Source organism: Diabrotica undecimpunctata, chromosome 9, assembly GCF_040954645.1.
Source record: "Diabrotica undecimpunctata isolate CICGRU chromosome 9, icDiaUnde3, whole genome shotgun sequence".
In the NCBI taxonomy this organism is placed as follows: domain Eukaryota; kingdom Metazoa; phylum Arthropoda; class Insecta; order Coleoptera; family Chrysomelidae; genus Diabrotica; species Diabrotica undecimpunctata.
In genome coordinates, this window is record NC_092811.1 from 4,987,053 (window position 1) to 5,014,356 (window position 27,304).

The 27,304-nt window shown below is 31.6% G+C and overlaps 1 protein-coding gene across 1 annotated transcript in view; it reads left to right on the forward strand.

Annotated features, from left to right (window-relative positions):
- The first annotated feature begins 15,435 nt into the window (after positions 1-15,435).
- The window catches only part of LOC140449437 (sialin-like), a 72,988-nt gene continuing 61,119 nt past the window's right edge, over positions 15,436-27,304 (forward strand). The window contains exon 1 of the mRNA XM_072542607.1: positions 15,436-15,649. Coding sequence (XP_072398708.1) covers positions 15,619-15,649 — 31 coding nt within the window. The 5' untranslated portion in view covers positions 15,436-15,618. The remainder of the gene's footprint in view (positions 15,650-27,304) is intronic.

Here is a 27,304-nt window from a genome sequence, read left to right on the forward strand (position 1 = left end):
CGAAAGATTGGACAGCGAATTTAGAAAACAAAAAATATGAGGTGAAAGCTTTACCATAAACAAATTGATATACCATTGCGTTTCGGGATATATAGACTTAGCGAACACATTGTTTATTTCTTACCCACAAGCTCAATCTTATTTTAATCGAAAGAATCTGAGGCTACAACATTACAGTTATAAAAAGTTTACCACGGGAAGCAACAATTTTCCAACAAATAAAAAATTTCATTTTTATTTGAAACCAAGTTATTCTTTCGATTATAATAAGCAGGTTCCCGTGGTAACCTTTGGTTAAACTTTTCACTGCAGTATTGCAGCATCATATTCTTTCGATAAAAATAAGATTCAGCTTGTCGGTAGGAAATAAACCATGCGTTTCGAATGTTGAAAGTTGACTCGTTCGTCAAGTCTATATATCCCGAAACGCAACGATATATCAATTTGTTATACTGTATTTTTATGTATGAGAGAGTAATAAAACAATAAATTATGTATGCAAATCCCTAAACTGTTGATACGGGTGACTCAATGAAAAACAGATATTTGTCAACAAGTTTACAGAAGTATATAGGAAAACAATTTTAAATTGAGTATGACCACCAGGTATAAAGGTTGGAGCAGAATAGAATACAATAGTTGTGAGGTTTACTAATCCCTAAATAAGGTTGCCAGTGTTGGAGTGATGGAGGTTAACAGGTACTAATGAATTTGCAAGAAATGTAAGATGTTTATTTTATTGGTTATATATAACCAATAAAAGTTTAATAAGTACCTACCTATTTGCAAAATAAAGTTTAATTCTTTAGATAAAATAAAACGTTTTATTTTATCTATTTGCAAAATAAAGTTTAATTCTTTGCCTATTTGCAAAATAAAGTTTAATTCTTTAGATAAAATAAAACGTTTTATTTTATCTGAAATGAGTGCATTCCACGAAGTAAGGGTTTCAACAATCAAACATTTAATTCTTTAATTCCAGGAATCTACGACAGTAATTGACTAGATAATTACCTTCTAAACTTATTCCACAGAAAATGTGATAGTGGGTTTTTCCATTTTGTATATAGGAAGGTCCAAGTGGCGTATTCAAAATTCTTAACAGTTCATTAAAAGTAGGTACTTCAGTTGCAAGGTGCAGTTTATTGTGTATACTAGTGTTATGGAAAATTTGGAAGTGCCGTGTAAACGCAGAAAAATTGGTCCTCTAACAGTTAATGAAAAAACATTAATATTTAATTGTTTTAAATCATTTACAGACAAACGTTTATGTGAAAGTGTTGATGAGACCGTTGAGCTAGTTAGCAGTACACTTGGTGTTGGGAAATCTACGATTTACAGAGTTATTAAAGAAGAGAAATGTGGTAGTTTTCAAATGCCACGTAATGCTCCAGGGAAACCAAAATTTCAAATAGAATATCATTTTAAAGAAGGACTTCGACAGAAAGTGCATGAATTCTTCTTTAGACAAGAATTTCCAACACTGGATAAAGTTCTTGTCTCAGTTCGAGATGATAAGGATTACCCAGAAATGAGTCGAAGTACGTTATGGAAACTTTTAAAAGAAATAGGCTTCCGCTGGAAAAAGAATCCCAGAAAGTCTATTTTATTAGAAAGAAGCGATATTGTCATATGGAGAAGACATTTTCTAAGAACCATAAAGGAAATGAGAAACCAAAAGAGAAAAATATTTTATCTTGATGAAACATGGATCAACGAGGGTCATACACCAAATAAATTTTAGCAGGATGAAACTGTTACAAGTCAAAGGCACGCTTTTGTAAATAACTTATCTACTGGTTTAAACCCACCATCAGGAAAGGGACGCAGGCTGATAATAGTACACATTGGCAGTTCAGACGGTTTTGTTGAAGGTGGTTTATTAACTTTTGAATCAACTCGTACCGGTGACTACCATGAAGACATGAACGCTGATGTCTTTCAAGAATGGTTCGAACAAATGATAGATCTTCTTCCTAAGAACTGTGTAATAGTAATGGATAATGCAAGTTATCACTCCAGACTTATAGAAGGACTGCCCACAACCAAGTGGTTAAAAAAAGACTTGCAGAATTGGCTGAGTTCAAAAAATATTACGTACCATCCCGGATCTATAAGAAAGGAACTTTATTCGTTGTGTGCCCTTCATAAAGAAAAATTTAAAAAATACGAAATTGATGAAATTGCCAAAAATCGTGGAATGACAGTACTTAGATCCCCACCATATCATTGTGAATTAAACTCGATTGAACTGGTATGGGCACAGATAAAAAGTGAAGTTTCAAGAAAAAATACCACTTTTAAAATTCATGATGTTAAACAGTTGTTTTTGGAGGCCGTAAATAATGTAAAACCTGAAAACTGGGAAAAGGCAGTAAATCACACTATTAAAGAAGAGGAAAAAATGTGGAAGCTGGACAATATTACTGATAAAATGATCGAGCCAGTTATTATAAATCTTGGTTCTGAAAGTTCATCTTCTGAATCTGATTTGGATTTGTAACAAGTAGCTGTAAGTTTTATATTATTATTTTTATTCATCTATTTAACATACCTTAGACGGTTTTAAAAACTCTTTTTCTCTTTTGTAATTTTTAAAAATTAAAAAAAATGTGAATTTTTTAAAATCCTTTTTAATGTAGGCCAGTCAGTTCTAATATAGTGTGTGATAAAAGAGGTCACTTTTGTTTACATACACATAACACTTTATAACACTGAAATAATTCATTTATTTTTTACAATTATTCAAAGTAATTTTTCAATTAATCTTGAGCACGCCCATGGAGTGGTCGGAGCTACCAGTTAAAATTATGCTAATTACTCTCTCGTTCATAAAAATAAACTATAATGGATATTTTAAATTGACTTTTGATATTTTAAATTATGATTAAAATCATAATTGAATTATGCATTTTTAAACTACTTAACTTGAGCTCTCATCTAATATTTTTTGTTTTTTTTTTAATTTAATGTCCAACCTGTTAAAAATGGCCTCGAAAAACGCTAAAATTGTTTTTTTTTTTCTATTTTAGTTGTTTATTTGCAATTTACGCTTAAAGTAAGCGTTTTACATAAAAATCACAAGAATAACTTTTGTTTTAAAAGTGCGTTTTCACGGGCTTGCCGTAAACTTAACTTCCCGCTTCTAACATCTATCAATGCCTTATTCAAATGTTCTACCGAATTCGATGCATAAGTGTCTGCGTGCACAAGACACTTTTTGTATTTTCTTTCATTTTACATGTGTATCAAGTCACCTCATCCTGGAAACAAATATGCTATTTCATTTCTGATATATACTCACTAACGACAATCAAGGACAACTGAATTGTTAACGAGGATAGCTCTATGTTTTAGACCTAAAGAAAAGATAATGCGTCAATTCGTATCAAAACACTCTGGCGTATTAAGTCATCCAACTGACGGTAATTTTACTTTTTTAAAACGATTTTTGGATTAGAAATAGAAACTACTAGTTTTAGAAATGATTATATTAATTAGTCCGTTTCTCCACATTGTCTTTCGATTGTCATGTTTATTATTTTATTTAACCTCACCCGGTATATTAAAAACTTAGTTCGCTTGATATGCATTTAATCATGTTTATACAAGCGACAAAAGTTGTCCGTGGATGTGCACAACAGCGCAGCGTTAATTGAACTATAGTTGACTCATCACAATCAATAATACTACTTAAATTTCTGACCACATGTCTTGTTTATTTTTAGTTGTACAGGGTGTAACATTACGGTGGCGAATACATTGATTTACACATAATTTAAATGGATAGATATTCATAAAAAATTGAATCTTTTAAGATTTTTATCGCCTAATTTTGTTCCAGAAAGTAAATCTTACTTAATAGAATCCTTAACTCGAGTATCCAGACCAATAAAATTTGTTAGATACTTTCAGACATTGTATCTAAAATGAGAGAGTCAATTGCAATAACAATCGGTGTTGAAGGAATTCTTTGACTTTTTAGGACGGTATAAAGTGTCGGTAGAGGTAATTCTGTCTTTCATAGTTATATGTTTCCAGTAAAAGAAATATCCTCGTTAAGAAACCAGTAATCTTTTTGATTTATTCTTTTAACTATTCTTCATTGGGTAGTGACACAAAGACGTCGATTTTTTCTTCCAGGTTTACTTTGGCACTTTTAGTACTTTTGGGTGATGTGAAAAGTCTAATTTAAATTCGTAGTTATTTTTTATGAAATCAACGTGGCGTGCTTGTGATTTACATTATTTTTTTGATTATCAAGGTAAGTGTTTTTACTATGTATAACAATGTTTAAATTAGTTTTGCATGCTTATTTTATGAGTATGCTTATTTTATAGTTTTGAGGTTAGAATGGGTAGTCGAGTTACCCCGAGAGCTTTTACTCTTTCGGGGTAACTGGGATTCATAACGGTAGTAATTGGGCCAGGGCCAAAGTTGGAGAATATGTAATCTTTAAGTATGAAGAAGAGTATTTTCCTTAAAAAATCTTAAAGTTTACAGATGATTAGGTTGAAAATTTCATCGATGCAGAAATCTTTGAAATCTTGGAAGTGGCCATATAAAGCAGATATTGGAAAATACGATTGGGATGACGTTATTGGTGCAATTGAAGAACCAAAAATTATTTCTAAAAGAGGGTTTTTTCATGTGAAAGAATTTCAGCATTTGTGGGACATTATATGAGATTATAAACGCTTATTTACTAATCTTATTTTTCAATTTGCAGTTTCTACTTCATGAAGAATTTTGTTTAGGAATATATTAAGATATTAGTTTTGATTTGTTCAGTTTTAATAAACTCTTTAATGTAATGGTATTAAATACAAGTTGTCAGCTGCAAACTGTGCATAATTTGGTCATTAACCTTATCTGCTATACGAGACGGTACCCTTACATTGAGTCTGGTTTCAAATCCGCTCAATTTAAATTATTGTTTGAGGTTTCTTTGAAAAGTGTAAAGAAGTGCAATCAGACCCAGATAGCCTACAATGATTTTTACCAGCTCTTATGAGATTTTAGGCTGGCTGCTCCAGTTACCCCTGTTAATTGAGATAACTGGACCCAACGTACGTACAATTTTATTATTTATTTTATTGTTACTGTAATACTTCCAATCAAATTAAGGTTCCATACACTTAAATAGTATTAAATAAAGCTCATGTTTTTATACATGACCTTTTATCAAATATTATATATATGTGACATTTTATTAAAGATCCAGATATCAAAACAACAGATAGAAATATTGATTTCAGAATTATAAACATTTAAAAAAAATAGGAACAATTTGTTATAATATATCTATGTTTATAATGAATTTGCTCAGTTAACCTTCGCACATTACTTGATCTTATCTTAATATAGGCCAGGCAAATAAGAAAGAAAAGTACCCTGTTTTGGACACTGAACTGGCCAGGCAAACGACATCGACAGTTGTTTTCAGTAGTATGGACCTCTATAACAAAAACCTATATGTTTACTGCAGTCGATTATTTGGACTTAATTAGTTATAAAAAAAATTAAGGTCAAAAGCATTTGAAACAAATTTTTTTGAAACAAGTTTTTATCCTTCTTTGTTGCTTAGAAACTTACAAAATAAGTCAGAAATTTCGGTTTTTTTCTAAATAATAATAATTTACTTTTTTCATACATTACGAATATGTATTATTTAAAATAATAAATTTTTAAATAAACCATTTATTTCCTATAAACAATTTTTTTTTAGTTTTTTATTTTTTTAGTAATATTTGAGGTAATTTTTATTGTAAACCATAAATATTTATGATTAGCATATACTTCTTCAATAAACGTCGTAAATAATTTATTCAATTTGGTCTGAATCAACAATTATTCTAATTTTACAACCTTACAAATAAAAAAACTGACCCTCTTTCCTAGAGACCAATTTCTCTTACAAATGATACATGCAAACTACTAGAAAAAATTTTAAATAACAGATTAATATGGTTCCTTGAAAAAAAAACCAATTATTAAGCCCTATCCAAAGCGGTTTCAGAAAAGGCAAATCAACTCATGACGCCTTAGTAGCTATTGACAATAATATATGTGAGTCCTTTATAAGTAACTAGAAAGTAATTGCCATATTTTTTTATATAAATAAAGCATTTGATACTGCATGGAGATACAGCATTTTACAAACTAAACCATGTGTAACTGGGGTATCCAGGGAAATTTTCTTGTCTTTATAAAACATTTCACGTATAGTAGATCATCAGAGACGGCTATTCACAGACGCCCTGAACGTGAAAATAAATCTTTCCTGTATTGGGAAGCAACTCTAACATGGCTTCGTATGGATGCAAATAGCGACATCTAATAATAAGTTTTCCCGTTGTAAGTTGTTCCCTCGGATACATTCATAATGTCCTGCCTACCAACTAAAACCACCCACAGCCACACAAGTGCGGCTAGTCTTGTTTGGACCGTCCTAACACGCGAGCTTCCTCCTCTTCTCCTTTTTCCCCATTAGCTTTTATGTCTGCTGTCGTTTCCTTTCTAGGAAGTCATTCCTTTTTATTATTCTAGTTATTAGTCCCCACTTTTACTCTTTCCACCACTTCCATTATGTTATTCACCCTGACTTCACCCACCCTTTCGGATAGCTCTGTCCTCTTGTTCGCGAAGCTTATGCAATCGAGCATGCAGTGTTCTGCCAGTCAACGTTCTATCTGTACCAGGTAGGCTCTGAAGGAGTCGTACCCTGTGAGGAGCTGTGTGAAGAAGCCGTTAGTCTCTCTATGGCCATATTCTAGCCAGTGTTTCAGGTTAGGTGTGACTGTTCTTGTCCATTCAGCTCCATGTTCCTTTTCCCACTCTTCTCGATATTTCGTGTTGGTCACCCTTCTCTCGTCTGCTTTGTCGTTTTCACTCATGCCATACGTGATTGCTCTTTTCTTTACTACTTTACTAGTCTATAGTGTTGTTTTTAAAGTTATTTTTCATAGGTTAGGTTAAGTTTACGATACAATATGTGTTACCTTGTTTGTGTTGTAATATAGTGGTTATTAGTTGGTAACCCTTTTATACTAAGGTTTCATGAAGGCCGTCGATGGCAACAGAAATCATATTCTACATCGTCTGTCTGTCACGTCATGTGGGACCTGTGACATAACCATTATTTGTAAAAGCATGTATGTCGACCTTTGGGAAATAGAAATAAATTATACCTACAAACATTTTGATAAGTCTTCAATATATTACATCTGTATCACTATTTCTTTCGGGTACCATACGGGGATACAAAACATACACATAAAAACGAACAACGGAAATTGGCAGTAAAGAACAACACCGACGAAGACCCAGATCGAGATGATTGGACATTATATATACCTATTATATTTAACTGTGAATAAGAAAGAGACTGTTACGGTAGATAAAGAAGTGTTATCTCTTTTCAGCACCAAATTGTACACAAAGACTTTCTTGGAAGGTTGGAAGGTTTAAATTTAGCATCTAAAAACGAGATTTTTGTTTGTGTTTCTTAAATTGTTTTCATAATTCGGAATTATCAAAAAAGAAAGAAAACAAACAAAAATTCTATATCTGCATATTTAAAATCTCTCTAGTGAAAGGCTTCAATATAAAATCAAGAATCGAGCTGTTTTTGTAAGATATACAAATAATAGGAACTAACATTAATAGTATATTAATGTTTATGTTTTCCTTGAGATAAGAGATATCTCTCCGGTTTTACCTCTTTATACAATATTTATTTTTAATTATATGTCGTTTCAAGACAATGAAGCGGTCTTGCAATCGGAAAAACAACTTTAAAGAGTTGTTATCGTTTTTAAATTAGTTGCCCGAATCGCATTTTTATTTATAATCTTTTGCGATTAATTTGCAATTAATTTTATTTTAATTTAATTATAATTTTTAATTTTATTTATAATCCTAATTTGTTAATAGTTTTCTTATACACGTTTTCCAAAACTGCTGATGAGGCGATAAATTTGGTTCTTGCACCCGGGCGACAAAACCTCTAGGCTCGGCCTCGGCCCTGCGCATATTCGTGCAATATACTGTGTGTAGAATATTCGCGAGGAACCGCAAAGTGGTCGACGCCTGTTGGTAGATTTCAAAAGCATCCACTTCGGGAAAACCTTGAAATTGTCATTAATTTTTATACGTATTAGCGACCGGTTTATATTGTAATTAACAATGACTTCGACTTCAAAAAACTATTGCAGTGTTCCTCAATGTTCATCCTATTATAATTCACAAAAAAAATTCTATGCATAAGTTTCCCCTGGACGAGAATATGAGAAAAATTTGGCAATGCATTTTGCGAATTGGCAGACCTATAACCAAGTACATGACTGTGCAACTTACATTTTACTGAGAACGATTGCTTTCCAAATAAGTGTTGATTAAAATATTATTTATATTTTAATATATTTATATCTAATTTACTTTATAGTAATACCTGAAACTAAATTGAGAAGACTGAAAAATGCTGTTCCATCAGCTAAATTGCCCCAAAGGTCTCATGAAGTTATTAGTAGAAAACGTAAGGCGTAATTTACAAAATATAACGTGGCCAGCTCCAAAAACTGCCTCACCCTCAACTAAAGATCTCTGCGACCTTGCAACCACAAAATTAATTGAGATAATGTAAATTTTACTTTCCGTATTTCAGACATACTGTAAAAAATAAACATTTAATTTTATTTTTATTCAGATTTGGGAGTCAATTCTTCTTCTTAAAGTGCCCTCTCCTCAATGGAGGTTGGCTACTACAATTTTAAAATCTTCTCTATCTTCAGCTGTTCTTATTAGCTGTTCAAAATTTAGCCCTGTCCATTGTCGGATGTTTCTGAGCCACGATAGTCTTTTCCTTCCTAGGCCTCTCTTTCCCTCGATTTTTCCTTTCACTATAAGTTGGGCATATTGGTACTTATTATTTCTCAGTATGTGGCCTAGGTATGATGTTTTTCTAACTTTTACTGTGTTAAAAAGTTCTCTTTCCTTGCCTATTCTATGCAGCACTTCTTCGTTTGAGGTATGCGATGTCCATGAAATTTTGAGCATTCTTTTAAGTCAAGGGAGTCAATTACCGCATGTATAAACTCGAATCACAAGCAAATAAACTTTGAAGAACGTACTCCAACTTTTACTTTGTCAAAACACACGTGTAAATGATTTATATTAAACGTTTTATAGCTTCGAGATCAAATAACAAAATTATTTGTTTTCCCGAAGTTATCGTCCATCTTTGAAATCTTCAGCGCCCCCTGTCGGAATTGGCATTCGCGAATACTGTTCTCTCTATTACTTTTCAGCGTAATGGAAGTAGTTACATAATGTTTAAAATTTTCATCGTGTTTTTTTTTAAACCATTCTCATGACCTGCGTATAATTTAGTTATTTCCGCTTCTTCTGGAAATATCCATTTCCTAAAACGTTTGTTAATAACCTCAGCAAGAGGTGCACTGATAAAGCGAGATATATTAATGAGAATTCCTTGGAAATCACGTATATTACGTTAGATTATTTAGGTTAAAGATCATTAGTAATGTTCGAAGAATTAATTTCTTTTGAAAAGTTGTATAAATTGTATTTGTTATATATTCTAATGTGTCTAGGTGAATCGAAATTGCGTTGCACCGGTAAGTAAACTGGTTTAAACTTGGTATTTTACCTTGTTACGGGAGTTTTCAAAATGAGCTTTATTTTTTAAATTTATTCAATGAATAACAATTCTGGACCTGAGCATTAAAGGGGCCATACTCCATTTTCGTTGTTTTGAGTAATAAGCAATTTAAATTTCAGAAAAAGTAAAATGTCATTTTTAAATTGGAGCGGATTAGTGATCTGTAAACTTTCAGTAACTTAGTTTCTTCCGCGCCCCAATGATAATGTGAGGGTGTTTTGATATATTTAACCTTTTTAGGCAAACTCTTTAAGTCCAATATTTTGCAATTATCGACAAAAGGGTAATTTGAAGTTGTTGATTGTGATTTCAGGATTAAAAGGACTCATTCTTCTGCTAAATTTAATAACTTAGGATTTAGAGTGGGAGAGTTTAAGTCCTAGAGAAGCTACTTTATTCTGTAGGTCACTTAATCCTAATTGTAGAATTTTACTAGTAGTTGCGTTGAATTTACTGCAGTACAGTCAGTGATATATTTTTTTTCAACAATACTGATACTATTCTAGGAGTTCTATTATCTTGGAAAACACCAGTAAATTTCTAATTATAACAGCGTTTCGGTAATTCCACGTCAGTTCTTTAGAAATCAGATGCATTGATATCAATCTTTTGGTTTATCCTTGTTGTGTCTTTATCCCATCCTCGTTGCCAACTGTAGTGTCTTTCGTATTTGAAATACGCAATTGTAATTAATCACCTCATTAATATTGTATTAACGTAATGCAATAATGTAAAAATGTTTTATTTCGGAAAAATATACAAATATATGATCTTTTTATGAATCCTCCAGTGACCACCGTCCTTCAGCGTCATACCAACTTACATTTCTTGTTAGAGAGTTTTTCATGAATATAACACCTTATAACAGGATATTATTATTTTAAATTAGTAGATTCCTTCAGCAAATTCACTTTACAAAAAATACTACTACAAAAACTATTATTGAAATTTGCCGAAAAAGTTTGCAACTTTTGGTATTCCTAAAGTTTTTGTTACTGACAATGGTAGATAATTCGACTCTATTGAATTTAAAACTTTCATGAAAGATAATGGAATTACACAAAAATTTACTGCACCTGACCATCCAGAAACTAATGGACAGGGGGAGAGAGCACTAAAAAATTGTTTAAAGACTATGAGAAATGAGGGAAATGACAGGGTGTTCGAAATATGTAAGCCTCTTATGCAGTACCGCAGAAGTCCACGTACAGTTACAGGCAAAAGTCCCTCAGAACTTATGTTAGGTAGACAAATAAGGAATAAACTTTGAAAAATAAAGGCAGATATCGAGCACAGTTTTATTAATTAAATCTTGTCCAAGTACTTTCGCTCACTAGAGCATCCTCAGGGGCATTTCGTCAGTTTCGGGTTATCCAACAATCCCAGAATGTCATAAACATAAAATTAACAATAAAGTTGAACATAACACTACACTAAACAAGGACAAACAGTTTAAAATTATTTAAAATAGTCGAAGCTACATTTTTGTCGGCAACAGGAGAGAGAATGGACTCCGGCTCTCTCTCCTGTTGCCGACAAAAATGTAGCTGCACTGTCTTCTTAGTTACATCTTATCTAAAGCGTTAATAAATATGTAATATTAAACAGTAGTAAAATTTACCTATTTTTATTAGACCTATAATAATTACATACCTATATGTGTCAATTAAAGAAACAAGTATTTATAATGCATTATTTTGTATTCAACTATACATATCCTTTTATTAGTGAAATTAATTAACTACAACTACTCAGTGCTGAATACGGCTCTGATTAGAAAGAATTATATATCGACAATCTAATAGCAACACGTACCTGAGAGTTTTGGCAGCACTGATCTCCATAAGCGCAATGTTTTTTTTTTAACTTGAAACAAAGTATAGCATTTTCTATTCTAACTCTAATTTCTTTGGTATAATCGTTTGTTTCATTAATGTTTGCCCTTAAATAGTTATAATTCTGAACTCGTTCTATCGTCTTATTATTCACGTGTAGATTGATGTTTGTAATATTTTTCTTTGATATAACCATGAATTTTGTTTTCTTTATGTTTAGTGACAGACCAAATTCTTCACTCGCTGCAAAAACCTTATCTAAAATTCTTTGTAAATTTGTAATATTTTCTGCTATAAGTATTGTCTCATCAGTAGACTTCGGCAAATATGCGTATTGCATATTTTGCATATTGTGCATATTTTATGCAAATATTTCATATTTTAGCATATTTGTATAAAAGTTTGCATAAAGTGCATAAAAGTTCAGATTTTTATACTGTATTTGAAAATTTTTAAACATACCGATTTATTTCAATTCTGGTATAAAATTTTGTAGTCATTTTAATCAAGAAATGATCTAAGTACGTAATCTCTACAGGTACAAAACATTTACAATTTCAAAGAAGATCAATTTAAGTAGCCCTCAACATTCTTAGAAAGTCTCGGTCACTGAGGCATTCAATTATTGGATAATCGCTAAGGGTTCGCTCATTTGCATTTTATGATCTAATCCCCAAATATATCTACAATTTATTGTATCTTAACAGCAGGTAAACGGCTAATAGTTTTGTTCCTAATTTAGGGATTTTCCAAAATCTCCCAGTTTATTGAATTAGGTACCTAAACATTTCTAATTAGATGCTCAGATTTGTAAATCATTTTTGTTTTGATATTCAAAGCGTAAACACTCGTTGTGCGTAACAAAAAGGAAGATTGTGATTTTATAATGCCTAAAACAACCAGTGCTTCAACTTGGATTAAACCTTATAAAGAGCTGTCTATGGATATGGGAAAAATCTACTGTTCAGTCTGTGGCAAAATTGTAAGTATCTAATATTTTCTATTAAATATCTAATATTTCATACATACAGGGTGTTTCCAAATGACACTTACAACGTTTGACTGTAGATACTTCTCGAAAAATTGAACAAAACGATATAGTTAATGAGGGGTCAAACTTTTATACTTTTCGAGATACAGGGTGTTAAAATTAAAAAAAGTTAAATTCTTTTAGTTAATAACAACAATAACTTTAAAACCAATAAACGTATTTACTTGAAATTTAGTACTCGTAGGTTGTTTTTAAATGAAAAATAGCTTCCTTTAGTGAGAAAAAATTGTCCATGGTACAATACAATGGTGTGTATTTAGAAAAATTTTTCACCTTTACTTTTTTTTATGAAGTCAGCTATTCTAAAACACAATTATTTTTATTGTAATTGAATTAACAAAAAAAAAACTTTTGTTGAATTTTAAAATAAGTTATATGATGTACTAATGGTTAGTAACAAAAACTAATTTGTGGATTAATACTGCATTTAAAACACTTAGCGAGTGTTTTTTTTTCCACACCAGTTATTTGATTAACCAAAAACACCTTGTATATTTTTATATTTTAAAGGTTGGGTTAAAATAAAGGTTTTTATTTTTATTTATAGATAGCATGTGAGAAGAAATTTCAGATAGACCAACATGTGAGAACTGCTTCACACATTGCAAAAAAAGGAAAAATAGGAGGAAAACATCAAACTTCAATGGCTAAATGTTTCCAATCTACTTCAAAAAAATTAGATGAGCAAGAAACTTTTAATGAAGACTTGTGTCGCGCATTAGTGTCTGCAAACATACCGCTTTCAAAATTAGCAAATGTAAATTTTAGTTCGTTTCTAAAAAAATATTGCAAACTTAATGTTCCAAGTGATCGGTCTCTAAGAAGAAATAATGTGAACGGGCTATACTCGTCGGTGTTAATTAATATTAAGAAAGAAATTGCAGATAATTATTTTTACATATCTGTAGACGAAACCACTGATTCCTCAGGAAAGTATATTGCTCATTTATTGATTGGTGTTCTTAAAGAAGATACCTTACCAAAATCTCATCTTATTTCATGCCAGCAACTTGAGAAAACAAATACTTTAACAATTTCGCGTTTTATACAAGAAACATTAGCAACTTTTTTTCTTCCGACAACTATTCCTTCTAATAAATTACTGCTTAATTTATCGGATGCTGCTCCTTATATGGTGAAAGCAGGACAAAATTTAAAAATATTTTTCCCAGATTTAATACATGTTACTTGTGTAGCGCATGGATTAAACAGAGTTGCAGAGGAAATACGAAAAAAGTTTCCTCTTGTAAATACCATGATATCCAGTGTCAAAAAAGTATTTCTTAAATCTCCTATAAGAATTCAACTTTATAAAGAAATGCTACCTAACATTCCTCTTCCACCACAACCTATTTTAACGCGATGGGGAACATGGTTAGAAGCAGCTAATTTTTATGCAGATCATTTTGTTAAAATAAATAACATAATTGATAGGTTAACAGATGAAAGTTCCCAATCTCATTTGGATTCTAAACAAACTTTTCAGAGTAACTTGCTTCAACAAGAACTTTCATTTATAAAATCAAATTTTAGTTTTGTTCAAAAAACAATTACTCAGTTAGAATCACCAAAACTGTCATTGTTCGAAAGTACAGCATTAATAAAAGAATTTGTGTCATGTTGTCGGAACGTTAGAGGTAATATTGGAAAAGATATTTTAAAAAAATTTGAAGCTACTATGGAAAAAAATAAAGGTTACCATAGTCTTTCTGAAGTAGTCAGTGTTCTAGCTGGAAATATTTCGGAAACAATTAATTTAGAACCAAATGTTTTGGTTAGTTTGAAAAATGCTCCCGTTACATCAGTTGATGTTGTACGAAGTTTTTCCATATATAAATATATGTACTCAGACAGAAGCCACAAGTTTTTGTTAGAAAATTTTGAACACCACTTGGTCATTTATTGTTACCATAATTCTAAATAAGTTTATTCATACTTAAAAATGATGTAGTTACTTAAAATAAATGTAAATCTTAATGAATAGTAGGAAATATTTAGTTATGTACACTTTTTTTTTTAATAAAATTGTTACTATTTTACGATTTTTTTATTTATTTGTATGCATATTTTGTAAAATATTTGCATATTTTCGGGTAAACACGTGCATATTTATGCGCATATTTTCTACATTTTTATTTGCATATTTGCCGAAGTCTACTCATCAGCATATCTAATTTCACGTATGGGTAGGCCATTTATTTTTATGTCTGCTATTTCATCTTTTAATGCTTTTTTGAATATTTCCTCTGAGTATGCATTAAACAGTGATGGCGACAAGACACAGCCCTGTCTAACACTCTTTGGATTTTTATTTTATTAAGTACTTTACTTCTAGCTATCTTTTGTAAATCATGGTCAAAGGAGGAGGTGTTACGTTCATGGAAAACTCCCTAATAAGAAATGTAAGTTGGTATGACGCTGAAGGACGGTGTTCACTCGAGGATTCATAAAAAGATCACGTTTGTATACTTTTCCGAAATAAAACATTTTTACATTATTACATCACGTTATTACAATATTAATGAGGTGATTAATTGCAATTACGTCTTTCAAATACGAAAGACACTACAATCCCCTATACTTCCAAGTATAAATAGAAGAAGAGTTGTTCAAAGTTCTGAGGCTTTCAGTACAATCACTTATTGACGAGTAGCCAACAACCATTGCACTGTTTCAATGCTTCAAGACAATGAAAGTTCAATATATACTCTTTTCTATTGTTATTAAAGTCTGTTATCTGCATTCATGGTATTTTTATTTTTATCTGAAATTCCCAGAGGTAAAAATATATTGACCCGGAAAAATTAAACAACGTTTCGAAGATATTTATATCACATTTATCACAAAACTGGACGACCGTATCGACTATTATATTAAATAGTTTCATCATTAGAGTTTCACCACAGGAACAGTAAGATGTAGTGGTGTTTAAGGGTTTATCTGAGTGCCGATAAGATTTGAATAAACAACCAAACAAATAACATTGATAAATTAAAGTGGTATAAAACGACATTTTTTTGAAATAATAATAATCGTCTAAAAAATAGTGCCAAATGTTGCAAGTTAAGAAAACTTCGATCCGGGGTAAGTTTTTTAATGATTTATGTCGGACATATGTTAAATATTTACTGTTTTATCTTGAAAGAAAAAAATACTATCATTGTTCAATGAAAATATATTTGATCAAGATATCGATGATATCGTCGTCATGGTAACGGAGTTTATTAAAGTTTTTTGTTTGTTTAAATACTTACTAGCGCGAAGTGTAAAGAATTTGTCCATAATTTGGTTCTTTACTAAGCGTTACTGTGTTGTGGTACAATCACACGATCGAAAATTTGTATAAAAATTTTGCGCGCAGAATTATTCAATTTTTGGCAGCTGATGATGTTATAAGAGATATTTATATCAGGATATAAATACACTACATAATATATTTTTATGATGTAGTGGTTGAATGACGTAGAAAATTTCGACAAGGGAGAGACTGCACCAATAATTGATTTTATCCTTACTAACTTGAATTTATTCATTTGTAACAACTATCGAGCTATAGAAGTAGCGGGTATAGCACTCATTTAAACTATATACAATAATAATAGAACAAAAACTGACAACTCCTTTTTTTCTTCCTTTAGATAAGCAATTTCTGCCGATTTTAGTGCCCTTACATTCAAAATTTTTGCTCTTTATTTTAAAGAATATAGTCGCTCATAGATCTTTGTCATCGGGTATTTTCAAAGGTCTACTTATGTTGTTCTCTGTGAGGAAGTTTAATCTTCTTCTTCTTCTAGTTCTTTCTTTTATCGGAGGTTGGATATCATCACAGCTATCCGTACCTTATTGGCGGCTGCTCTGAAAAGGTCTACTGAGCTACAACTATACCACTCTCTTAGGTTTCTTAGCCAGAAAATTCTTTGTCTTCCTATGGATCTTTTACCCTTGATTTTACCTTGAATTATGAGCCTTAATATCTAATATTTCGCACCTCTGGTAATGTGGCCTAAATATTCCAGCTTTCTTGTTTTGATGTGCTTTATGACCTCACAATCCTTTTGTAGCTTTCTTAACACTTCTGCATTTGTTGAACTTACCTCGTTGGGTCCATGGTATTTTCAAAATCCTTTTAGAGCACCACATCTCAAATGATTCCAACATCTTTATACTATCTACTTTTAGTGTCCAGCTTTCTATTCCATACAACAAAGTCTTGAACACGTACCATCTTAAGGCTCTTATCCTCCAGAGAAAGGTCTCGATAAACAAACGTTTTTTTCTCAATATCTAGCCTTTCTACTGTATGTTGCTTAGAAATAATCATGCACTTGGTTTTCTTAATGTTCATTTGTAGTCCATGTAGTCGGACCTGATGTAATCTATTTACTAAGCGTTGCAGTGTTTCTAGATTTTCTGCAAAAACAGCGGTGTCGTCTGCGAATCTTATGTTGTTTTAGATTTTTCCGTTTATTGATATACCCTGTTATTCCTCTGATGTTGCTTCCTTACAAATAGCTTCTCTGTACAGATTGAATAACAATGGGAACAGCATGCAACCCTGTCTAACACCTCTTTTGATTTCTATAGTTTTTGTATCGACATTTTCGATTCTAACCTTTGCTTTTTGATTCCAGTACAGATTGACCATAACCCGTATTTCTCGACTATCCACATTCTTTTCTTTTAACAGTTTTACGAGTTTCTGATGTCGTACTCTATCAAAAGTCTTTTGATAATCTATAAAGCAGACATAGAGATCCTGGTTCATATCTAGTTGTCTTTGCGAGAGAACGTTAAAAGCGAACAGAGCCTCTCTCGTTCCCAGTCCTCCTCTGAATTCAAACTGGGTGTCATCTACATCATCTTCTATTTATTTGTATAGTCTTCCATGTATTATTTTGAGAAATATCTTAAGTGTGTGGCTTATTAAGGAAATTTATCTGTACTGGGAGCATTCTGTCGCATGGACTGACTTTTGTAGTGTTACAAACGTGGACAGCAACAAATCTTCAGGTTAGATTACTCCTGTTGTATATAATTTGTTGAACAGATCTAAAAGTATATGCAGTGTTTCTTCGTCATTGCATTTAATTACCTCAGTATCTGATCTGGGCCTACTGATTTTGCGGTCTTTGCATTTCTTGTCTCATATGGCCTTGGAACTACTTTTATGTTCTAAGCATATGACTATGACAGCTTCAAGAAGACCATGACCAACTTCAGGTCACTTAACGAATATAGGTTAAGCACATTGTAATATGTAAGATTTCAAGTAAAATTTAAAAAGAATAAAAGTATATTATTTCATAGTAACAAACATAAGATATTTCTAATTGCCTGTTCTAATTCGCACATTACTATTTTCGGTCCTGTTTGTTCCTGTGGTTCTTCTTGTATAATTCTATCATCGTCGAATAGTTTCATGATGTATTCTTGCCAAAATCTTAGTTTATCTGTGATGTCTGCAATGAGTTTACCATTATCATGTTTAAGTATCCCATAGTGTGCTCGCTTTTTGCTATTTGTTAGTTCTTTAATTTTTTTATGCATATTAAAGCTGTCGTATTTTCTGTCATACTCTTCCATTTCTATGCATTGATCTGTTAATCACTTTTCCTTGGCCTTGTTTATCTCTACTTTAATTCTACTTTGTAGTTCTTGATATTTTGGCTCATTTCTCCCTTTGGCTTTTCTCCTCTCTTCCATTAATGCTAGAATTTCTGAAATCATCCGCTTCTGTTTGTTATTTGTCTTTTTACTCTTTAAATTTTCTTCTACAACCTTTAGTATTGCCTTCTGAATATTGCTCCACTTTTCATTGACATCTTCTGATGTTAAGATTTCTTCTCCTACTTCTGTTAGATTTGAGTTGACTTGTTGGATCACTTTTTGATGTACTTCTCTTTTTCTTAATTTTGTGTAATCAAACGTTGCTTTATTTTTAGGGAGTACAATATTTTTGAATTTCACGTGCATTCTAGCTATCAGCGGGTTATGGTCTGAGTTGACATCTGCTCTGGGGTAAGCTTTTACTGCTTTAATTGAGGAAGATTCTTATTAATACGTAATTCACTTGTGCTGGACTTAATTGTAAATTGAAGTGGAAGTCCAGGCAATTCTAATGAATCCAAAAACTCTGTAGGATAGTTGATTATATCATTCTGATTTATAACTGTGTCAAGTGATTTAAATAAAGACAACATTCGTGGAAGAAAATTCAGAGTACTGAATATCTGTATATTCAACCGAATATACAGATATAATTTCATAAAAGTCGGTCAAGCCATTTCGAAGGAGTGTGGCAACTAACTCTGTGAGACTAATAACTCTGTCTTACTAATTTCGCTATTAAAAAATAGGGATTGGTGGTAGAAGGGTGAAAATTAAGGGTTGTGTATTGTTTAATCATCATCATCATCATAAATGGTTCGACAATCCGTTGTCAATATCGTCAGCGAATGCAAGAATTTTCGTCGATCTAATAAAAATAGTTCCATTCATTCTAATATTTAATTGTCCGATTGCCTTTTCCAAGGCAACATTAAAAAGGATGTCGAGTAAATACTTAACTTTATTTTAAAAATCCCATAATCAGCGTATAGTCTCTCGGGCTGAGGGTTGGTAAAGACAATTAAAATTTAATGACTTTTTCGTCTGAGAATGTAGGAGTATCGAAAATCATATTAAGAATATATACAATTGCGTAGATAGTTAGGTAGATAGAAAGAAACTGCATTAAATAAAACTTTAAGTCACATTTGTGTATTTTAATACAAAAGTATTTTTTTGTAATAGAAATTTAATTTTGTACTTTTTTGTACCAGGAGTCTCTTGCGAAAATTAATCGTAGGACATTCCTAACGTAATAGATGAGACACGCCAGTGCGTCCCCTGTCTTAGACCATTATTATTAATGTCAAAGAACGTAGAGTTTTCTCCTTCAATCCTAACACATGAGCTTACGTTTTGCATTGTTAGATGGGTCAATTTAACTAACTTAGGTGGGATCCCAAAATCTATCATTGCATTATATAATGCAGTTTTTTTCACACTGTCATAGACTGCTAAGTCGACGAAGAGATGGTGTCTTTCTATGTTATATTCTAGTGACTTTTCTAGAATCTGCCTATGTGCTTGAATTTGATGTGTAGTCGACTTTCCAGCAGTAAATCCGCATTGATCTTAAATAACAATATCCTTTGTAAAATGTTTAAATCTTTCAAACAATACATTGCCGGAGATTTGACATTTCTTCTCTTGTTGGATCTTCACTATGTAGTTTACGTTGTAGATTTTGTTGATTGTCTGTGTTTTAACCTCCTTGAATATCGTTTATATTTAGATGTTCGCTGAAATATTGTGCCCATCTGCTACTGAGTTTTTATCATGTAGAATTTTACCGTTAGTGTCTTTACAAATTTTTATTCATGGTTTAAATTCTCGACTTAAGGATTTGTAATATTTTCTCGTTTCATTTTTATTGAATAAACTTCGTATCTCATTGAGAGTGTTCTGTTTGTATTCCCTCTTCTTACGCCAATGGATACGTTTTTCCTTTCTTCTAAGACATCCATACTCTTCTTTTTTTCTCCGTGTACAACATGCGTCGATTGTTTTTTGATATACTGCGTTCTTTCTATTCATGGCCACTTCACACTCATGATCAAACCAATGATTTCTTTTTTCTGATTTGGTTTTGCCCAATGTTTCAACCGATTTCTGTAATACAATATCTCGTATATTTGCCCATAGTTGTTAATGTCTTTCTATTCTTCTAAGTTTTCTATCATCATTTTTGATCTTTTATTTGTTATCTGTATACATTTGCAATTTCGGAATCTTTTAGTTTATTAATGTCTCTTCTTTAACCGTACTACTTTTTTAAATTGAATATTCTTTCTTTAAATCGTACTTTAACTAAATAGTGATCATTATGGTGTTTGCTCCTCTAAAAGACCTTAGCGTCTACGTGTAGGCTCTCTTTTCCGATAATGGGAGAAAATATTTATATTCTCTCTTCCGACTTTGGCATTAAAGTCTCCTGCTATTATTTTGATGTCATTTTTTGGGCACTCATCGTACTCTCAGTTTAGTGCCTCATAGAACATCTTCTTCCCTTTAAGTCTTATTAGACATATCCTATGATCAATAGCTTTGAAATCAATTACACTATGAGTTAATATTGCTGCTTACAATAAATCCAGTACCAGATTCGTGTCGGGTAGGATGTTCACTGTAGTAAATATTGCAGTTATTTAGTCCACTTCATTTCCTGTAAAGCACTGATATCTGCTTTCGCTTTATTCAACCAACTCCATGTTTTCGCATTCTATCCCTTTATCACCCAATGACACATCATAAATAAAAAAAAAATTGTACAAAAAATAAAAAAAAATGTTTGAGATGGACCACCCTTATCCCTTAGAGGTATAAAAAATAGATCACAACCGATTCTTATACCTAACAAATATAAATATAAAATTTCATCAAAATCGGTGAAGCGGTTTCGAATGAGTATGGCAACTAAATCTGTAATACTAATATGGCTATTAAGAAATAGGGTTTAGTAATATTAGGGTGAAAATTCAGGTTTGTATGTATTTTTATTGTAACATCATTAAAAAATAAATAATTTTGTCCAAACAACAAAAAAAAATTTGGGTGCAATGCATGACTTGCTAGTTTTGAAATTTTTACGTTTACGGCCCTAAATACAAAAATAATCCAGTGTAATCTAGATCTTATGAGGAGAATGGACGTGGTGGAGATAAATTACCCATAAAAAAATTTCAGATTAGGGATTTATCTTAAAGCATGCACCACAAACATTTTTTCTTATCGAGTTGCGTCCGGAGTGAGGCCAAAATCTTTCTTTTAACTAAGCGAAAAACCCTTGAGGTTCAATGTGGAATACATTACTATTTCTGCAACGAACTGATATAATATAGTAGGATGTGTATTGCGTGGTAAAACGACAAAATGTTGTTTTAAAAAATACAATCAAAAATTTAACAACTCTAAAAGTTGATACTGTTAAAAACGGTTCTATATATTCTATGTACAAGGTTTATTAACAATGATACCTACATTTATATTTATATACGAATGTTATGTCAAAAATGTTATCATTGTTAGAAGATAATTCAGGGCAAATATGAAACTGGAACAATTACTTTTGGTGTTCAAAAAACACGCCAGAGTTATCAATGAACTAGTTTAATAATTAGAAGGTCAGAATCCTGCAAAAATTGTTATTCAAACAAATTATCTTTTTTGCGTTCACAAGTTTACAGAATCGAGTGACCAATACTAGTACAGTTTCATTATGAAATAAACTTAATGAAGAAGTGAAACTTAAAAATATTAGCAAAAGAACTTTGTTTTAGTTATATTTTTATTTGCAATGTGAAACGTCTATACGCACGCCGTGTGGTGGTTTTGGCCTGTTTTTTATACAGGGTGAGTCATGAGGAACTTTACATACTTCTACCATATGTAGAGTCCCTCAGGGAGCATCTAAAAAATGTCAACTCCTCTTCTTTATTAATTAACAGGGTGATTTGTGTAATTGACCATTTATTTCATTTTACTGTAGTGTTTATACGGCTCATTTGATTTTTTTAATTTTTGCATGATACAGTACACTACTATCAAGCATTCGACTGGTATTAGCTAAACTAAAAAATTCCAGGACTGGCTTTGGAAAAATTAATTTAGGGATTCGTATTAAATATTACACCCTGTATAAATTTTTTGTAAAATACAATAAGTGATTTTCAAACTACATAAATAGCCAATGAAAACGACATATGCGACAATGTTGTCGCACTTTTATTAAATTTTTAGTGAACGATCAAATCTTACCAAAAATAGAACAACCATAATGAAGTATCAAATTATAAGGTATTAATTTAAACAAATGTTATAAATTTCAAACATTTTAATTAAAATAAGTTCCTACAACATAATCTAATACGTAGAAAATTAACATCTTTACTGTCACTTTGTATTATCTCTACGATAGAATCAATTGTTTTTCAATTTTGGAATTTTTACTCATAGATCGTATTGGGGCATTATTTTCGATAGATAATAAATTAAATTGATTAAAAAGTCAAACCTCTTGTATGTGTTAGTTTTTGTTGATTGTAAATGATTAAAATTTTATGTCAAATAATAATACATTGCATCAACTGTACTAAATAAAAATACATCTAAAAAAGTTTAAAATGAAGGTTGGCGTTGACCGTTTGACGTTTCTTGATATTTTATACCCATTGTCATTATTGTCATTATCAATTGTTATTTATGTGTACAAGAATACATATTTCTTCTGTCATATCTACGTTAAGTACATTGTGTTAGTTTTGGTAGAGCTTTTGTTACTTTCGTTCAAAATGCCACATCAGTTTTCGACCACAGAATATGCAGACATAATATTTGTTTATGGATTCTATAATGGGAATGGTAGGGCTGCTAGTAGAGAATATCGCAGGAGATTTCCTAATCGTCGAACTCCCAGTCATCCAACATTTGGGTCAGTTTTTAATTATTTGCGAGAAAATGGCTCTTTTCCTAGTGGAACAACAGAGCGACATGTAGATGAAGCGCAGGAAGATGACATTATGGATGCCGTTACTATGAACCCTACAATAAGCACTAGACAAGTAAGTCGAGAACTCAATGTTACTCAATCAAAAGTAAGTAGAGTCTTACAAAAAAATAATCTATACCCATATCACATTCAAATGGTTCAGCGACTACATGCTGGAGATGAGATCGATAGGTTGGAATTTTGTAGATGGATTAAAAATAATCGACCAACGCTATACAGGACACTATTTACAGATGAAGCCCAATTTATCAGAGACGGGATAAATAATTCACGAAATTCACATGTGTGGGCAGAAGAAAATCCCCATGCTATTCGAGAACGTCGTTCTCAGTTAAGGTTTTCGGTTAACGTGTGGATTGGTGTCATAAATAATCAATTAGTAGGTCCTCACTTTTTTGATGGTCCTTTAACAGGGCAGGTCTATTTGAACTTTCTACAAAATATTTTGCCGAATTTGCTTGCCAACGCGAACGTTGCTATCCGAGGGATGTATTTTCAGCATGATGGGGCACCCCCACACTTTTTACTGGCAGTGAGACAACATCTCAATAATGTTTATGGCAACAGGTGGATAGGACGTGCAGGTCCTATTTCGTGGCCTTCAAGATCCCCTGATTTCAATCCCGTTGATTACCATATTTGGGGACGATTGAAGCAACTAGTTTACGCAGTGAATATTAATAACCGACAACAATTAATTGATAGAAATATACATTGTTGTAATACTATTAGAAACGATCCCCAGAGTATCCGTAATTCAATACGTCAATTAACAATTCGGCAACAAAAATGTGTACAGGCTGCAGGGTTCCATTTCGAAAATCTATTTTGAATTATTTTTATTTTGTTACCATTATTGTATCTTTTCCAGTTCTAATTTATGGGTTTATCATAACTATGTACATATTTTTAGTTTTTTTTTTAATTGTTCTTCGTTATTGTTAGTAGTTACTGTTTTTTGTTGTGCAGTGACTCAGTTTATCATTTCAATTAAAATGTTTGAAATTTATAACATTTGTTTAAATTAATTACCTTATAATTTGATACTTCATTATGGTTGTTCTATTTTTGGTAAGATTTGATCGTTCACTAAAAATTTAATAAAAGTGCGACAACATTGTCGCATATGTCGTTTTCATTGGCTATTTATGTAGTTTGAAAATCACTTATTGCATTTTAAAAAAAATATATACAGGGTGTAATATTTAATACGAATCCCTAAATTAATTTTTCCAAAGTAAGTCCTGGAATTTTTTAGTTTAGCTAATACCAGCCGAATGCTTGATAGTAGTGTACTGTATCATGCAAAAATTAAAAAAATCAAATGAGCCGTATAAACACTACAGTAAAATGAAATAAATGGTCAATTACACAAATCACCCTGTTAATTAATAAAGAGGAGGAGTTGAAATTTTTTAGTGGCCACATGATATGCTCCCTGAGGGACTCTACATATGGTAGAAGTATGTAAAGTTCCTCATGACTCACCCTGTATAAACTTTCGCAATTTTTTCTTGGGAGCTTTGACTATTCGTTCATTTCCTGCGTGTAGAATGGAAATCAATATTCTTTAAACAGTTATTTTCTCTCTTTCTCTGCTGCCTTCTAAATGATTTTGTCTCTATTGTATTGGCCGAAAACTTTTTCAAATTATCTAAATGTAATATGCTTTTCTATGTTAAAATTCTTTTCATTATTCAATAATTTGTTTTATAATGAAAACTTTGTTGTTAGTAGATTTGCCTTTTCGAAATTCGTTTAGATCTTTTTGAAAAATAAGAAGTACTTAACAAGAAAATCTAATTTAAAATCAAATTACTGGAAACAGTACAAAAAAGTGGTAAAACAGGCGTTATTGTAGACTAGTGCGAAACTTAATATTATTTTTGACTGTATTTTTAAAATCGAATTAAGTAATTTTATTATTTATACTATTGGAGCGTGTGGTGCGTTAAAGTGTATTTTTATGTATGAGAGAGTAATAAACCAATAAATTATGTATGCAAATCCCTAAACTGTTGATACGGGTGACTCAATGAAAAACAGATATTTGTCAACAAGTTTACAGAAGTATATAGGAAAACAATTTTAAATTGAGTATGACAACCAGGTATAAAGGTTGGAGCAGAATAGAATACAATAGTTGTGAGGGTTACTAATCCCTAAATAAGGTTGCCAGTGTCGGAGTGATGGAGGTTAACAGGTACTAATGAATTTGCAAGAAATGTAAGATGTTTATTTTATTGGTTATATATAACCAATCAAAGTTTAATAAGTACCTACCTATTTGCAAAATAAAGTTTAATTCTTTAGATAAAATAAAACGTTTTATTTTATCTATTTGCAAAATAAAGTTTAATTCTTTGCCTATTTGCAAAATAAAGTTTAATTCTTTAGATAAAATAAAACGTTTTATTTTATCTGAAATGAGTGCATTCCACGAAGTAAGGGTTTCAACAATCAAACATTTAATTCTTTAATTCCAGGAATCTACGACAGTAATTGACTAGATAATTACCTTCTAAACTTATTCCACAGAAAATGTGATAGTGGGTTTTTCCATTTTGTAAATAGGAAGGTCCAAGTGGCGTATTCAAAATTCTTAACAGTTCACTAAAAGTAGGTACTTCAGTTGCAAGGTGCAGTTTATTGTGTATACTAGTGTTATGGAAAATTTGGAAGTGCCGTGTAAACGCCGAAAAATTGGTCCTCTAACAGTTAATGAAAAAACATTAATATTTAATTGTTTTAAATCATTTACAGACAAACGTTTATGTGAAAGTGTTGATGAGACCGTTGAGTTAGTTAGCAGTACACTTGGTGTTGGGAAATCTACGATTTACAGAGTTATTAAAGAAGAGAAATGTGGTAGTTTTCAAATGCCACGTAATGCTCCAGGGAAACCAAAATTTCAAATAGAATATCATTTTAAAGAAGGACTTCGACGGAAAGTGCATGAATTCTTCTTTAGACAAGAATTTCCAACATTGGATAACGTTCTTGTCTCAGTTCGAGATGATAAGGATTACCCAGAAATGAGTCGAAGTACGTTATGGAAACTTTTAAAAGAAATAGGCTTCCGCTGGAAAAAGAATCCCAGAAAGTCTATTTTATTAGAAAGAAGCGATATTGTCATATGGAGAAGACATTTTCTAAGAACCATAAAGGAAATGAGAAACCAAAAAAGAAAAATATTTTATCTTGATGAAACATGGATCAACGAGGGTCATACACCAAATAAATTTTAGCAGGATGAAACTGTTACAAGTCAAAGGCACGCTTTTGTAAATAACTTATCTACTGGTTTAAACCCACCATCAGGAAAGGGACGCAGGCTGATAATAGTACACATTGGCAGTTCAGACGGTTTTGTTGAAGGTGGTTTATTAACTTTTGAATCAACTCGTACCGGTGACTACCATGAAGACATGAATGCTGATGTCTTTCAAGAATGGTTCGAACAAATGATAGATCTTCTTCCTAAGAACTGTGTAATAGTCATGGATAATGCAAGTTATCACTCCAGACTTATAGAAGGACTGCCCACAACCAAGTGGTTAAAAAAAGACTTGCAGAATTGGCTGAGTTCAAAAAATATTACGTACCATCCCGGATCTATAAGAAAGGAACTTTATTCGTTGTGTGCCCTTCATAAAGAAAAATTTAAAAAATAAGAAATTGATGAAATTGCCAAAAATCGTGGAATGACAGTACTTAGATCCCCACCATATCATTGTGAATTAAACCCGATTGAACTGGTATGGGCACAGATAAAGAGTGAAGTTTCAAGAAAAAATACCACTTTTAAAATTCATGATGTTAAACAGTTGTTTTTGGAGGCCGTAAATAATGTAAAACCTGAAAACTGGGAAAAGGCAGTAAATCACACTATTAAAGAAGAGGAAAAAATGTGGAAGCTGGACAATATTACTGATAAAATGATCGAGCCAGTTATTATAAATCTTGGTTCTGAAAGTTCATCTTCTGAATCTGATTTGGATTTGTAACAAGTAGCTGTAAGTTTTATATTAATATTTTTATTCATCTATTTAACATACCTTAGACGGTTTTAAAAACTCTTTTTCTCTTTTGTAATTTTTAAAAATTAAAAAAAATGTGAATTTTTT